Source organism: Suncus etruscus, chromosome 3 (assembly GCF_024139225.1).
Source record: "Suncus etruscus isolate mSunEtr1 chromosome 3, mSunEtr1.pri.cur, whole genome shotgun sequence".
Taxonomy (NCBI): Eukaryota; Metazoa; Chordata; class Mammalia; order Eulipotyphla; family Soricidae; genus Suncus; species Suncus etruscus.
The window spans coordinates 88,858,160-88,871,446 of record NC_064850.1 but is presented as its reverse complement, the minus strand read 5'-3'; the positions used below and the strand labels follow the sequence as shown (position 1 = coordinate 88,871,446).

At 38.8% G+C, this 13,287-nt stretch overlaps 1 protein-coding gene across 1 annotated transcript in view; it reads right to left on the bottom strand.

Moving 5' to 3' along the window:
• The window catches only part of ATP6V1B2 (ATPase H+ transporting V1 subunit B2), a 32,459-nt gene that overhangs the window by 16,427 nt on the left and 2,745 nt on the right, over nt 1–13,287 (bottom strand). The window contains exons 2-3 of the mRNA XM_049770958.1: nt 6,764–6,819; nt 871–969 (exon numbers count right to left, since the gene is read on the bottom strand). Coding sequence (XP_049626915.1) covers nt 871–969; nt 6,764–6,819 — 155 coding nt within the window. The remainder of the gene's footprint in view (nt 1–870; nt 970–6,763; nt 6,820–13,287) is intronic.

Here is a 13,287-nt window from a genome sequence, read left to right as displayed (position 1 = left end):
ACCTAGAAGAAATTATGGTATAAATACTAGAGGTCAAGCAAAGGGCTACCAGCTGACCATCAGCCTGCCTGCTTGCATAGAGGTACGATCTGTCTGGGACCCAGAAGTGAGAGAGGACTCTTCAAATGACTTCAGTGGCATTCAACTGCCAAAGAGGTAGTAAAATGGCTAGGGCATTTGCTTTGCAGGTGTCTGACTGGGGTTTAATCCCTCACACCCATATAGTCCCAGAACCAGGAGTAAATCGTGAGCACTGCAGGTGTGGTACAAAATCAAAAATTTTAAAAATGGTACCAGAACAACAAAGGAGTTGCTGAAAACTGCCAGGGATAATCCCTAAAACAAAAACAACCAAACAACAACAAAAAGTACCCAGGGCATGATCTTAATCCTGTACACCAAGGAGATGCCCCAGGGCCTCCATTCTGGGGATCCTGATAAGGGGTGGGTATGGGACATGAAGACCATTCCAGGAACAGATTAAGATCTAGTTTTGGTTTCATTCAGCTATCAATTAATTTTATTTTTCAACTCTTTTCTTAATATGTAATTTGATGTTTCATTTTGTCTTAAAACAAGTATTTTTTAAACCTTATACGAATCCAGGCAGAAAGCTTGCTAGAAAGTTTTTAAGATTGGACGGCAAACCATGCCTTGAATCCTAGACCCACGGTTCATACCCTGAGCCCCAGTACTTCTGTCAGGCATGGCTGGGCTCAGAGCTCTGAACTACCAGCTACCAGAAAGCTGATGAGGTTCAACTCCCCTGCCCCCGTAAAGCTAGCTAGAAAGATGAAAGGCAAAAAGATTCTTAGGATGTTGTACTAAAGGAGTGAGTTCAGCCGGTTAGATTTTGAAAGCAATGCTTACCTGAACAACTGCTTTGGAACCACTCACTTCAAGAACTTGCCCACTTCTCTTTATGCCATCTGGTAATGTCAAGTGAACAATCTCAGCATACCTGGGAAACTAAATAGACAAAACAAACCCTAATCCTTTATCAATAACCCACATTTTAAAAGCCCCCCCAATACTCTATACACTTTATTTTTATAATAGCATGCACCCTGTGCAATATCTTCAGACTCCCTAAACATACAGGCATTTGCTAATCTTTTTTTTTTTTTTTGGTTTTCGGGCCACACCCAACAGTGCTCAAGATACTTCTGGCTCTACACTCTAGAATTATTCTTGGCAGTGCTCAGGAGACCATGAGTGCCAGGGATTGAACCCAGGTAAACTGCATACAAAGCAAATGCCCTACTCGCTCTACTATTGCTTCAGTCCATTTTCATATGCTTTTAATATATTTTTCCTCATATGTGTATGTTTTAAAGTTTTAAAACTACTGTTTTCTACAGAACTAAAGATTTGTGTGTGCATGCGCAACTGCACACATGTAGATATACAAAAAAGTAGCTTCTCTCTTCTCCCTCCCCTACCTCCCTCCCTCCCTTCCTCTCCCTCCCTCTCCCTCCCTCCTTCTCCCTCCCCCCCCCCCCCTCTCTCCACACACACACACACACACACACACACACACACACACACACACACACACAAGCGGTAGTGCTCAGGGGACCATATGGGATGCCAGGGATTGAACCCAGGTCAGCAGCATGAAAGGCAAAATGTCCTACCACTGTGCTATTACTCTGGCCCTTTCTCTCTCTCTCTCTCTTTTAACTTGTAATTTCCTCAATCTAGCTTTTTAATCTAAATTTGGTTTTGGTAGCTAGTTCTATTCCCCTCCCTCTTTGTTTTTGGGTCACACCTGTGGTTGCTCAGGGGTTGGCCTGGCTCTCCACTCAGGAATAACTCCTGGAAGGCTTAGGGGACCATATGGGATGCTGGGAATTGAACATGGGTTCAACTGTGTGAAAGGCAAACATCCTACTCCCTGTACTATCACTCCAGTTTCCTGTAACTTTTTAAAGAGAAGAAACAGTCCTGATAAAATGTGTTGAGTGGCACAAAATTTTTTTTCTGTAACTGAAATATCACTTTTAGCATTTACCAAGCAAATTCTCCTTTGTAAAAGTCTATTTCAGGATGCAATTTTGCTCCACTGACACTATGCTTATATGTGGACCAAATCTGTAGTTGAGTACGTTTTCTTCTGGTACCACTACTTCTGGTGCAGTGACTAACTGTCATTCATTGTAGTGCTCAGTGGAGGCCATGTGATGTGAAGGATTAAAACTGAGCTTTGGGGCCGGGCGGTGGCGCTAAAGGTAAGGTGCCTGCCTTGCCTGTGCTAGCCTTGGACGGACCGTGGTTCGATCCCCCGGTGTCCCATATGGTCCCCCAAGCCAGGAGCAACTTCTGAGCACATAGCCAGGAGTAACCCCTGAGCGTTACCAGGTGTGGCCCAAAAACCAAAAACCAAAAAAAAAAAAAAAAAAAAAAAAAAAAAACCAAAAAACTGAGCTTTGGGTCCGAAGAGTGCAGAGCCAGAGCCAGGAGTAAGCCTGAGCGCTGCCCGGTATGACCTTCCCCCCAAAAAAAACCCAAAAAAACTGAGCTTCATCCATGCAAAGAATGGGCTAAATTCACTGAACCTCTACAGATTAAATCTTTATATTTATTTATTCCAATTGATTTTGTCTTCTATTATGTCTCCAAAGAATTCTTTCAATTATAAACTACTTATTTTATACCTTTTTATATTTCAACAAAGATGTATACAATTTTGAATAGTTAATATTATAGCTGACTCTTTACTCTTAGCATATAGACCATGAAGCTTAAGTTATTTTGTTTTTTGTTTTGTTTTGTTTTTGGGTCACACCCAGCAGCGCTCAGGGGTTACTCCTGGCTCCACGCTCAGAAATCACTCCTGGCAGGCTCGGGGAACCATATGGGATGCCAGGATTCGAACCAATGACCTTCTGCATGAAAGGCAAATGCCTTACGTCCATGCTATCTCTCTGGTTCCAGAAGCTTTTTTATAGCATTGTTTTTGATAATTTATCTATTGAATGTCTTAGATTTTCTATTTAATTATATCCAAAAATAGTAATAGTAGGATTCTTTTCCTTTTCCTTACAGACAGCATGAGTTATGTTCTAAGTGTAAATATTTTCTTCCCTTCCATAATTTTTGCTGTATGTTGTGTAAGAAGTTAAAAGCTTATGCATTCTTTGTTTTCAAGAAGCTCTTTTCTTTATTAAAAAAGAAATGAATAGACTTGGGGTTGGAGAAATAGCATAAGGGATTAATGCATGTGGCTTGAATGTGGCCAACTGAACCTGATTCAATCGTCTGCAAAGCATATGGCTCTGGAGCAACTGAGCACAGAGTCAGGAGTAGCCCTTTAAAGCACTGTTTAGTGTGGCCAACCCCTAATCTTTCACTTGAAAAAAGTAATTGTCTTTGATGTTTTTGTATGTACTGAGATTACAAACCCTTTCCAATGGTTCTCAAATGCCTGTCACATGTGGAACAGTACTCTCTGGTCTCCTACCTTGGTTATAACTGCCAGCCTTATGCACGGCATATGCTGATATACAAGTGTAAAAATGTTGAAGAACACTGGTTTAATCCATAAATGAGCAAAATGATACTGATTTATTTTCTAATATCAGATCATATTTGTATTACTGGGATCAACTTTAAAAAATAGCTAGTTTTGCTAGTATCTAATATATTAGCATATTTTAAATAAAATTGTAAGTCAAACATTTGAAATATATAATATTAGTTATTATATATATTATATATATAAAAATATAAATATTTTATATATGGTTTTAAGAAAAATGAAAGACATTCTTGCAATAATAATTTTCAGACACAAAAGAGAAAAGAGCTGGAAGTTCCAGCTCACCTCAGGAAGCTCACCACAAAGAGTGATGAGTTTAGTTAGATAAATAACTACATTTTGAACTGTCCTAATAATGAGAATGTATGAGGGAAATTGAGAGCCTGTTTAGAGTACAGGCGGGGGTTGGGTGGGGAGGAAGGAGACTTGGAACATTGGTGATGGGGAATGTTGACTGGTGATGGGTGGTGTTCTTTATATGACTGAAACCCAAACACAAACATGTATGTAATCAAGGTGTTTAAAAAAATGATTAATTCCTCAAATACCTGTTTTATACTACTACTCAGAGTATCTATACTTATCCTTCACAGCACTTACTCTGTACTTATTTTTCCATTATAGAATGCTACAGAAGGTCATTACAGTATTTCCTGTGCCACACCTGGCAGTGGCCAGATATGACTCTTGGCTCTGTGCTTAGAATTACTCCTTACAGGCCTAGAGGACCATATGGGATGTGGGAGACTGAACCTGGATCGACTTCATAAAAGGCAAATGCCCTCGCTGTTCTATTGCTGAAGCCCAAAATGTAAATATTTTTAAACTGTTGTCAGTAACATTAATATTAAAGTTTCATATTTTAAAAAATAGAGCAAAATATTAATCTAATACATATAGAAAAAAGAATAAAGAATAAGGAGTGGGAGAAAGTCAAATTAATGAGTTGAAATACTTGTTTTGCATACAGGCAAAATGGTTCCCTTGAGCACCATCAGGAATGATCCCTAAACACAGTACCTCTAAAGCAGCACTGGGTGTGTGTTTAAATAAAAAAAAAGGACAAGGAACAATTATCTTATATTGTACTTAAAAAATGAGGCTTCATTCACAAAACATGAGTGGTCTGCCTGAATCAAATAGAAGACTAATACAAAATAGTGGTCAGGAGATAAGCTTGTTATGTTTAATCTTGGGAATGACATCACGGAGTTCTTGGGACTTAGATTTGGCTCTTTGCTTAAGAGAAAATAGGCCATGCAGAGATGAGAATATGTGCCCCAGCTTGTTAAAAGTGTGACCTCAGCCCACAGAGCAGTTATTCTGGCCCCACTGTGCCCTTTAAAAAAAATGTTTTTCAACTTATCTTCTGCTTTCTGAGAGGTCACATGCTAAACATTTGCGTCATTTACTTCTAGTCATAAACTAGTAATTGTGTATGTCCTTCCTCCTGATCTACCCCAACAACAAAATAAAATTACTATTCTAGAGAAGTCATTATATATTATTATTTTCAAGAGATTTTCATCATACAGCTGACAGGAGGCAGCTTATTCAGTAACAGACTATAATGTTCTCAACATTTTTAAAATAACACTAAAGTTAATAACTTTTATGCATAGATGTGGCTTAAAAAAACCTACAAATCGGGGCCGGAGAGATAGCATGGAGGTAAGGCATTTGCCTCGCATGCAGAAGGTCAACGGTTTGAATCCCAGCATCCCATATGGTCCCCTCAGCCTGCCAGGAGTGATTTCTGAGCTTAGAGCCAGGAGTAACCCCTGAGTGCTGCTGGTGTGACCCAAAACCAAAAAACAAAACAAAACAAAACAAAACAAAACAAACAAACAAAAACCAAAACCGGGCCCGGAGAGAGCGTTTGCCTTGCAAGCAGCCGATCCAGGACCAAAGGTGGTTGGTTCGAATCCCGGTGTCCCATATGGTCCCCTGTGCCTGCCAGGAGCTATTTCTGAGCAGACAGCCAGGAGTAACCCCTGAGCACCGCCGAATGTGGCCCAAAAAAACAAAACAAAAAACAAAAAAAAAGCCCCTACAAATCCTGACAATATAATAAGTTATTAGGATAACCACCCTTGCTAGGAATTCTCACTCAAAAATCTTAAAACTTTACCAGGGCAGATAAATAGTAAAATAATTCTAACTTGAAAATCTATAGAAGATCATATATTAGTAAGTTATAAAATAGACATATTGTTGCTGTTTTTAATAAACCTGTTATATAAAATTGAACTTTTTGTTGGGGGAGGGGAACACACAGCAGTAATCAGGGTTCACTCCTCGAGGGATTTGAGGGATTATATGGGGTACCAGGGATCCAACTCAGGTCAGTTTCATACTACCTACTATATGAACTCTCCAGACCCCTCCCCATTTCTGTTTTAATTTATTTGGGACAAAGGACTCAGAGTTATGTACAGAATCACAATGCTTCTGACAAGGAAGAGTTCTTATCTCCTATAACTAACTGAAACTTAGAATAAGGAATGGCTTGGGGCCGGGCAGTGGCGCTGGAGGTAAGGTGCCTGCCTTACAAGCGCTAGCCAAGGAACGGACAGCGGTTCGATCCCCCGGCGTCCCATATGGTTCCCCCAAGCCAGGGGCGATTTCTGAGCACATAGCCAGGAGTAACCCCTGAGCGTCAAACGGGTGTGGCCCAAAAACCAAAAAAAAAAAAAAAAGAATAAGGAATGGCTTACAAAAACCAAAACAAGGCCAGGGAGAAGAGCTGAATGCAGGCTGTGTGTATGTGAGCACCAAATTTTATACCTGGTACCACACTGTGCTTCCCCACCACCCCAAGCACTGTCAATCGCAGCCCAGGGCAAATGTATTAGGAACAAACGAGCACTGTTGCGTATTGACCCAAAAATAAAAAGTACAAAATTACAGAAGTTGAAACATAGCCAGAAGAGACTGCCTAAAGATGTGGAGTCTGTTGAGTTCAATCCCTAATACCACAAAGACTCTGAAGTATGGCTGGATATAGCACTGGAGCACGACCAGTCCTAAGCACCAAACCCTCCGGCTGTACCACACAGGTAGGCTATCACTATTACCTGCAGTGGCCCCTCAGATTACCAGAGTATTCTGGAAAGGCCCCTAGTAAAAAGAAAATCAACACGAAAGAATTTAATTATACTAAAAAAGAATTTAACAATATCACATCTCTAACTTCATATATTTGGTCAAACCATTTATTACCTTAACTTGATCTAAGATCACTAGTGGACCATTGACTCCAGAAACTGTCTTGTATGCTGGAAGAAAACAAAAATTTGTTTTAGTCAATAGGACAATAGTAGAATAGGACTAATTGATCTGTATGACATCAAGAAAAAATATCTCTACTTTATCACACTTATATGAAACACCTATTTATATGACATTCTATTGAATTTATGCCTGTAAATCATCATAATTTTATACATAATCCACTCTCATCCAACCAAAACATTTTGGTTCCTTGTTTTAAGAATCCAGGAAACAGAAACAGAGATAGAATCAGCTAGAGGTAATCAATTTACAAAAAAGAGGAGAATTCTCTAATAGAGATATGCAGATTATGAGCACAGGAAACTTTTAGCACAATCCCTTAACTCAAAAAGAAAACAAAAGGGACCTGCGAGATAGCATGGAGGTAAGGCTTTGCCTTCCATGCAGAAGGTCAGTGGTTCGAATCCCGGCATCCCATATGGTCCCCCGTGTCTGCCAGGGGCGATTTCTGAGCGTAGAGCCAGGAGTAACCCCTGAGCGTTGCCAGGTGTGACCCAAAAACAAAAACAAGACAAAAAACTAAAACAAAACAAAAAAAGAAAACAAAAATCTTATAGAAGTAGAATATCCAAAATATATAAGCAAGGGTATACATATATATATAAGAAGGGACAAAGCAAAAAAAAAAAAAGAAGGGACAAAGCACCCCTTACAAGTACATCCAGGAGCTCTGGAGGAAGCAGCAGTCAAATGGGATGCAATTTCTCCTTCGAGTGTACTGCTGGCAGTGCTGCCAGCTCTCGGCCCTGCAACAAGCTCCGCAGCCCACCCGACAGGATAAGGCGTGCAGGCTGGGCTACAAAGCGAAGTAGGGTTATGTCATCTACCATGGTTGTGCCGAGGTGGTCGCAAATGGCCAGTGCCCGAGGGAGCAACATATGGCAAGCCATGCATCACGGTGTCAACCAGCTCAAGTTTGCCCAGAGTCTTCAATCTGTGGCAGAGGAACGAGCTGGACACCACTGTGGGGCTCTGAGAGTCCTGAATTCTTACTGGGTTGATGAAGATTCCACATACAAATTCTTCGAGGTTATCCTCATCGAACCATTCCATAAGACTATCAGAAGAAATCCTGATACCCAGTGGATCACAAAAACAGTCCACAAGCACATGGAGATGCGAGGGCTGACTTCTGCAGGCCGCAAGAGCCGTGGTCTTGGAAAGGGTCACAAGTTCCACCACACTATTGGTGGCTCTCGCTGTGCAGCTTGGAGAAGGCACAATACTTTCCAGCTCTACCATTACCGCTAAAAAGTAACATTTGTAAAATTCTAATAAACAGCTTAGGACAGTCATGTCTGCTTACAAGTTAAAAATAAAAAAGAAGGGACAAAGCTCATACAATTAAATACAAGAAAACGTAAGTCTGCTGGGGTAAAAGGTATTCTTAAAAAAAAAAAAAAGCCAAATGTTACAGTACATTTAGGCACATATTTTTCTGTGCAAATTATACCCTTGGAATCAACTTTCAGACTATAAGGTACTACTAATCAAACTCCTCATTTTAGAAAGTAGGTAGTTATCCTTCAAATCTATCACACACAGAACCAAGAAAACTGGCATGCTTTTGCATGTTGAAGACTTAGATATGATCTCCTACATTTTATGATCTTCTGAATATTAAACACCTTGATTGGATGGCCAGTTGTAATCCCAATATTCTCTAAGCATCAAGGCAGAAACTGCTCATGAGCATTGGGTGTGGCCCCTCCCCTACCAAAAAAAAAAAAAAAAAAAAAAAAAAAAAAGAACACTAAAGAGGACAGGAATGCTAAGAATGTGAGAATTAACTAAATTTTTTTATGTTTGGGCCATACCTGGTGATACTCAGGACCTATTCTGAGCTGGTTGGGTCTGGTACAGCTGTGGGAATGTCTCCTTATCAAAAAGCCCCTAAGGATATGCCCCTAAGTAAAATAGTTTAGGTCAGTATTTTTCAACCTTTTTTGTCAAAGGCACACTTTTTTCATGAAAAAAAAAAAAAAACTACTAGGCACACCACCATTAGAAAATTTAAAAAAAATTTAACTCTGTGCCTATATTGACTATACATTAAGTAATTCTCTTGAATAGGAATCAAATAAACACAAAGAAATTATTTTATAATGACTTTATTATGAAATAATAAAGTATTTTATAATTGTCCATATTTCTGTTCACTTACTCAGTGCAAAACCTGGGCCTGTTTGGCTGAACACAAAGCTGATATTTATAGTCCATAACATAGAATCTAATGATTGGTCTATTTATGAGCCAAAGCCATATGTTATGAAAGAAATTGGAATTTTTCTCACGGCACACCAGACAATATCTCATGGCACACTAGTGTGCCACGGCACAGTGGTTGAAAATGCTGGTTCAGGTCTTAGGTTTGCAAATGTGCACCAAGGAGAGAATAGTAGAAGAGACTAGGATAGATAACAAATATCTGCCAGGAAAATATAGTATAAGATTCTTTAGGATCTGGGGCCGGGCGGTGGCGCTAAAGGTAAGGTGCCTGCCTTACCTGCGCTACCCTAGGACGGACCACGGTTCGATCCCCCGGCGTCCCATATGGTCCCCCAAGCCAGGAGCGACTTCTGAGCGCATAGCCAGGAGTAACCCCTGAGCGTCACCGGGTGTGGCCCAAAAACCAAAAAAAAAAAAGGATTCTTTAGGATCTTTTAGATAAAGGGAAAACATGGACAAAAATAGAATAGTAAATTGTCACAACTTTACAGAATAGAAAATTGTCACAACTTTATTTTATAATTTCAAGAGAGCCTTATGATTAGCTGTGTGAGAAAATACCCGAGCCTCTGACCTTCATGTACTGTCTGCTAATGTCTATTAGTTTAAACAATGTCCTTTAGGGAGTGTGAAATGATAATAAATAAATAAATAAATAAATAAATAAATAAATAAATAAATAAATAAATAAATAAAATTGCCTAAAAGACCAGGCAATCTGACGCTCGGACAATCCATCTCTGCCTGTTTTAATGTTTGTTTCATTCTAAGCGACTGACCTCTACTGGATGGAGATTGATCTGTGTAATCCAAATGGTTTCAGACATGGTGACTGGGATACAACCTGGGGTTCTTACATGCAAAAGTACTCTAGTCCCCTCCCTTTATTTTATTTTTTTTTTTTATTTTTATTGTGACCAAAGTGCATTACAAATCTTTCACTGCATCATTTATGGTACAATGAATGAGGGGCATTCCCACCACCAGTGCTGTCCTCCCTCAGCCCCTGTTCCCAGTATGCATCCCATATCTCCCTCCTCTACCCCCCAGTATGCTAGTGCAACTGGTCTCCACTTTACAGCTTGTTGTAGATTGAGCATCCATTCCACCGTCATTGGAGATAAAAAGGATAAGAAAAAGGGGAGAAAAAAACTTGGTGACAACTACCAAAAAAAGAAAGGAGAAAAGAAAAAAAAAAAAAGAAAAAAAAATGGAAGAAAAAAAGAAAAAAAAATGGACCCGGCAAATAAAAATAAAAATAAATCTCTAAATAATAACCACAAGTGTGAAAAAGAAAGAGAAAAGTGGAAGAACAAAGAGAAGGAAAATAAAGTCAAAAACTAACAAATCAAAACAAAACAAGAAAAAGTATGGGTGCTGGAGTGGTAGGTGTTTCAAATGCCAAACTCTAGCCCTTTTTGAGTCATCTTCCTAAACCTATAAGAGGTCTTGAACAGAGATTTCTAGTATAAATGCAGATTAAGTTGCTAGCCTATTCAAGCAAGGAGGTACAAGAATTAAAATAAAATAAACTCAACAGAAACACAAAGTAGATAAAAGGCAAGTCACAGATTTTATGGATGTTAACAGAAAATAACTAATCATTCTCTTAATAGATCCCAGAAGAACAGCTGGGAAATGGCTGCCTGGGCATTTGAGGTCCTAGTACAGCCCTGTATCTCAATATGTAATCCCCAACACCACAGCAAAACAATAAAAGGCCCTAGTCTTTACATTTCCTGCTTGGTTCATAGTTAAATAATATCCTACTATCAAAAGAAGTTCTGTTTTGAACTAAAGAGATAGCACAGCTGGAGAAGTGTGCTTGTTTTGCACACAGTCTACCTGGGTTTGGGTTCTGCCAGGAGCTATTTCCCCCCACCCAATGAGTGCTCATTTTCAGCTTTAAGATTGGGTTTTCCAATGATTTTCTTTTTTCTTACTTGTTGTTTGGGACAGTTAACTCTTGGCTTTGTTCAGTGATCATTCCTAGCAGAGCTCATCAGATCACCTGGACTGAACCTGGGATTGCCCACCAAACTATCTATCTCATTGACCAATCCAATGATTTTCTAAAATTGCTATGTAAAACTGCCAAGAGACACATAATTTCTTAGCAACCAGTTCAAATAGAAACATAGCCTTTTCTAAATCTTTACATAAGTCAGTGGAAAGGAAAAAGGCAGTGGGTTTGAAGGTTATAGTTTTAAAGATTTATAGTCAACTTTTGTTTGTTTTGAGGCACACTTAAAGTTCCTTAGCTCTGCGCTCGGGTTGGAGTTCCCGTGGAGCTTGGATGACTATATGGTGTGCTAAGGGTGAACACGGCAAGCCACATGCAAGGCAAGTACGTTACCCACTGTACTGTTTCTTTAGCTCTGTTCTAAATAAAATGTAACATCAGTATCTTGTAAATCCTGAAAATTACCTTTCCAGTTTCAAGACTTGTTAGTGTCAATCATATGATTTCTGTAAAATGTTCACCTCTCTAACAACCATGCTTTAAAGTCTCATGGTTAAAATTCATTCAAAATTTAAGATTTTCTGTCAGTCACGAGCAAATGCATGACCCCCCGCCCCCCCCCCCAAATACCCATTAGTCAGTGCTTTTCCAGGAAGCAGAAAATCAAGTTGACTTTTACTACAGAACATACATTTCTAGTTCCTCAAAAGTCTCTAAACTTTAAACAATATATATGTAGCTTTTTAAAAACCAGAAAACAAACCATTTTATTAATTTAATAATAGCACTACCATTCATACACATTTAATACTTCTCAGGAATTATTATTTAAAAGCTATAACAGATCCATGAATTAATATTAGTATTTCAAGTCTAGAAGAGAATGATTCTGAAATTAAGTCACTTAACCAAGGATATAGAATTTATATGCTTTATGTGTCTTATTCAAAATAATTTCCCATGTCTGTAACTTACTGTACAAAGTATCCTGTGGCCATAGTTTTTTGTTAATGCAGAGAATCATTCTCCTATGTAGGGTAGCCACTGAGAGTTTCACTAGAAGAGAAAATTTAGTTTTCCCCTCACTAAAAAATATGAAAAACACAAGGCCCTTCAGATACAAACCTGGTTTAAACTGATATTTAAATTAAACTGATATTTACAAATGTTATAATCCAAACTAAACAAAAATAATGTAAACTACCTTTAAAGAGTAGTTCATCCATCCCCATCATTTCTGGTGGTACTGGGGCAAGGAAACTGTGGTACCAGAGGCCTTAATCTGTACCATCTCTCCAGCCCCAGTTCTTCACTTTTTCTATAGAAAAGAGTGTGAGGCAAATATTCTGGCTGCTGTATTATCTCTCATGTTCCACCACCCTTTATTTCAACAACGTTTACAAAAGAAAACAGTTTAAACTTGCAATGGGCATTAAAATATTCTTCAAGAAAGTCAAAAGCATTAATAAATAACATGTGTATTCCCTATAAAAGCATCACTCTTCTTTGAAAATGTTTTTATAAACAGAGAACTTGAGTAGAAAGTTGCGTCTCCAGGATGTTTGATAACATTTAACAATACAGCATCATTAAATTTAATTAAAAACTCATGGGGCCGGAGAGGTAGCATGGAGGTAAGGCGTTTACCTTTCATGCAGAAGGTCATCAGTGGAATCCCAGCGTCCCATATGGTCCCCCGTGCCTGCCAGGAGCAATTTCTGAGCACGGAGCCAGAAAAAACCCCTGAGCACTGCCGGGTGTGACCCAAAAACCACACACACACACACACACACACAAAAAAAAAAAACGCAGACATTTATAAGGAAAAAGTTCATTTGATTCTGAACAATCCAACTGATAATAAGAAATAGCATTTAAAAACAAAATCTGAACTGAAGAAATATCTGCAAAAGTTTTAAGAAACATTTTGTTAGCTGACCTCTACTTCCTAGAGGATATAAGATAAGTTCAACAACACTTTAACAACACTCAACGATTGTGAAACTTTCAAAAAGAAAATTCAACAGCAATTGCACAATAAGAAATCTCTTCTTCAGTTTCCACATCACGGGAAAAACAGAAACCTATAGTTCAAGAATAGTACAGGTCCACACCCTTAAGCAGCGGGCATTCAGGTTTTAGAAAAAAGCAGACCAATGATGCCTTTGTATAACTTTTGCTAATTGCTTTATTTCTTAAGAAACAAAAGGCTAGTTGACTGTGAGTTACAAAAACAACGAGAGTTATCACATTCAAAATA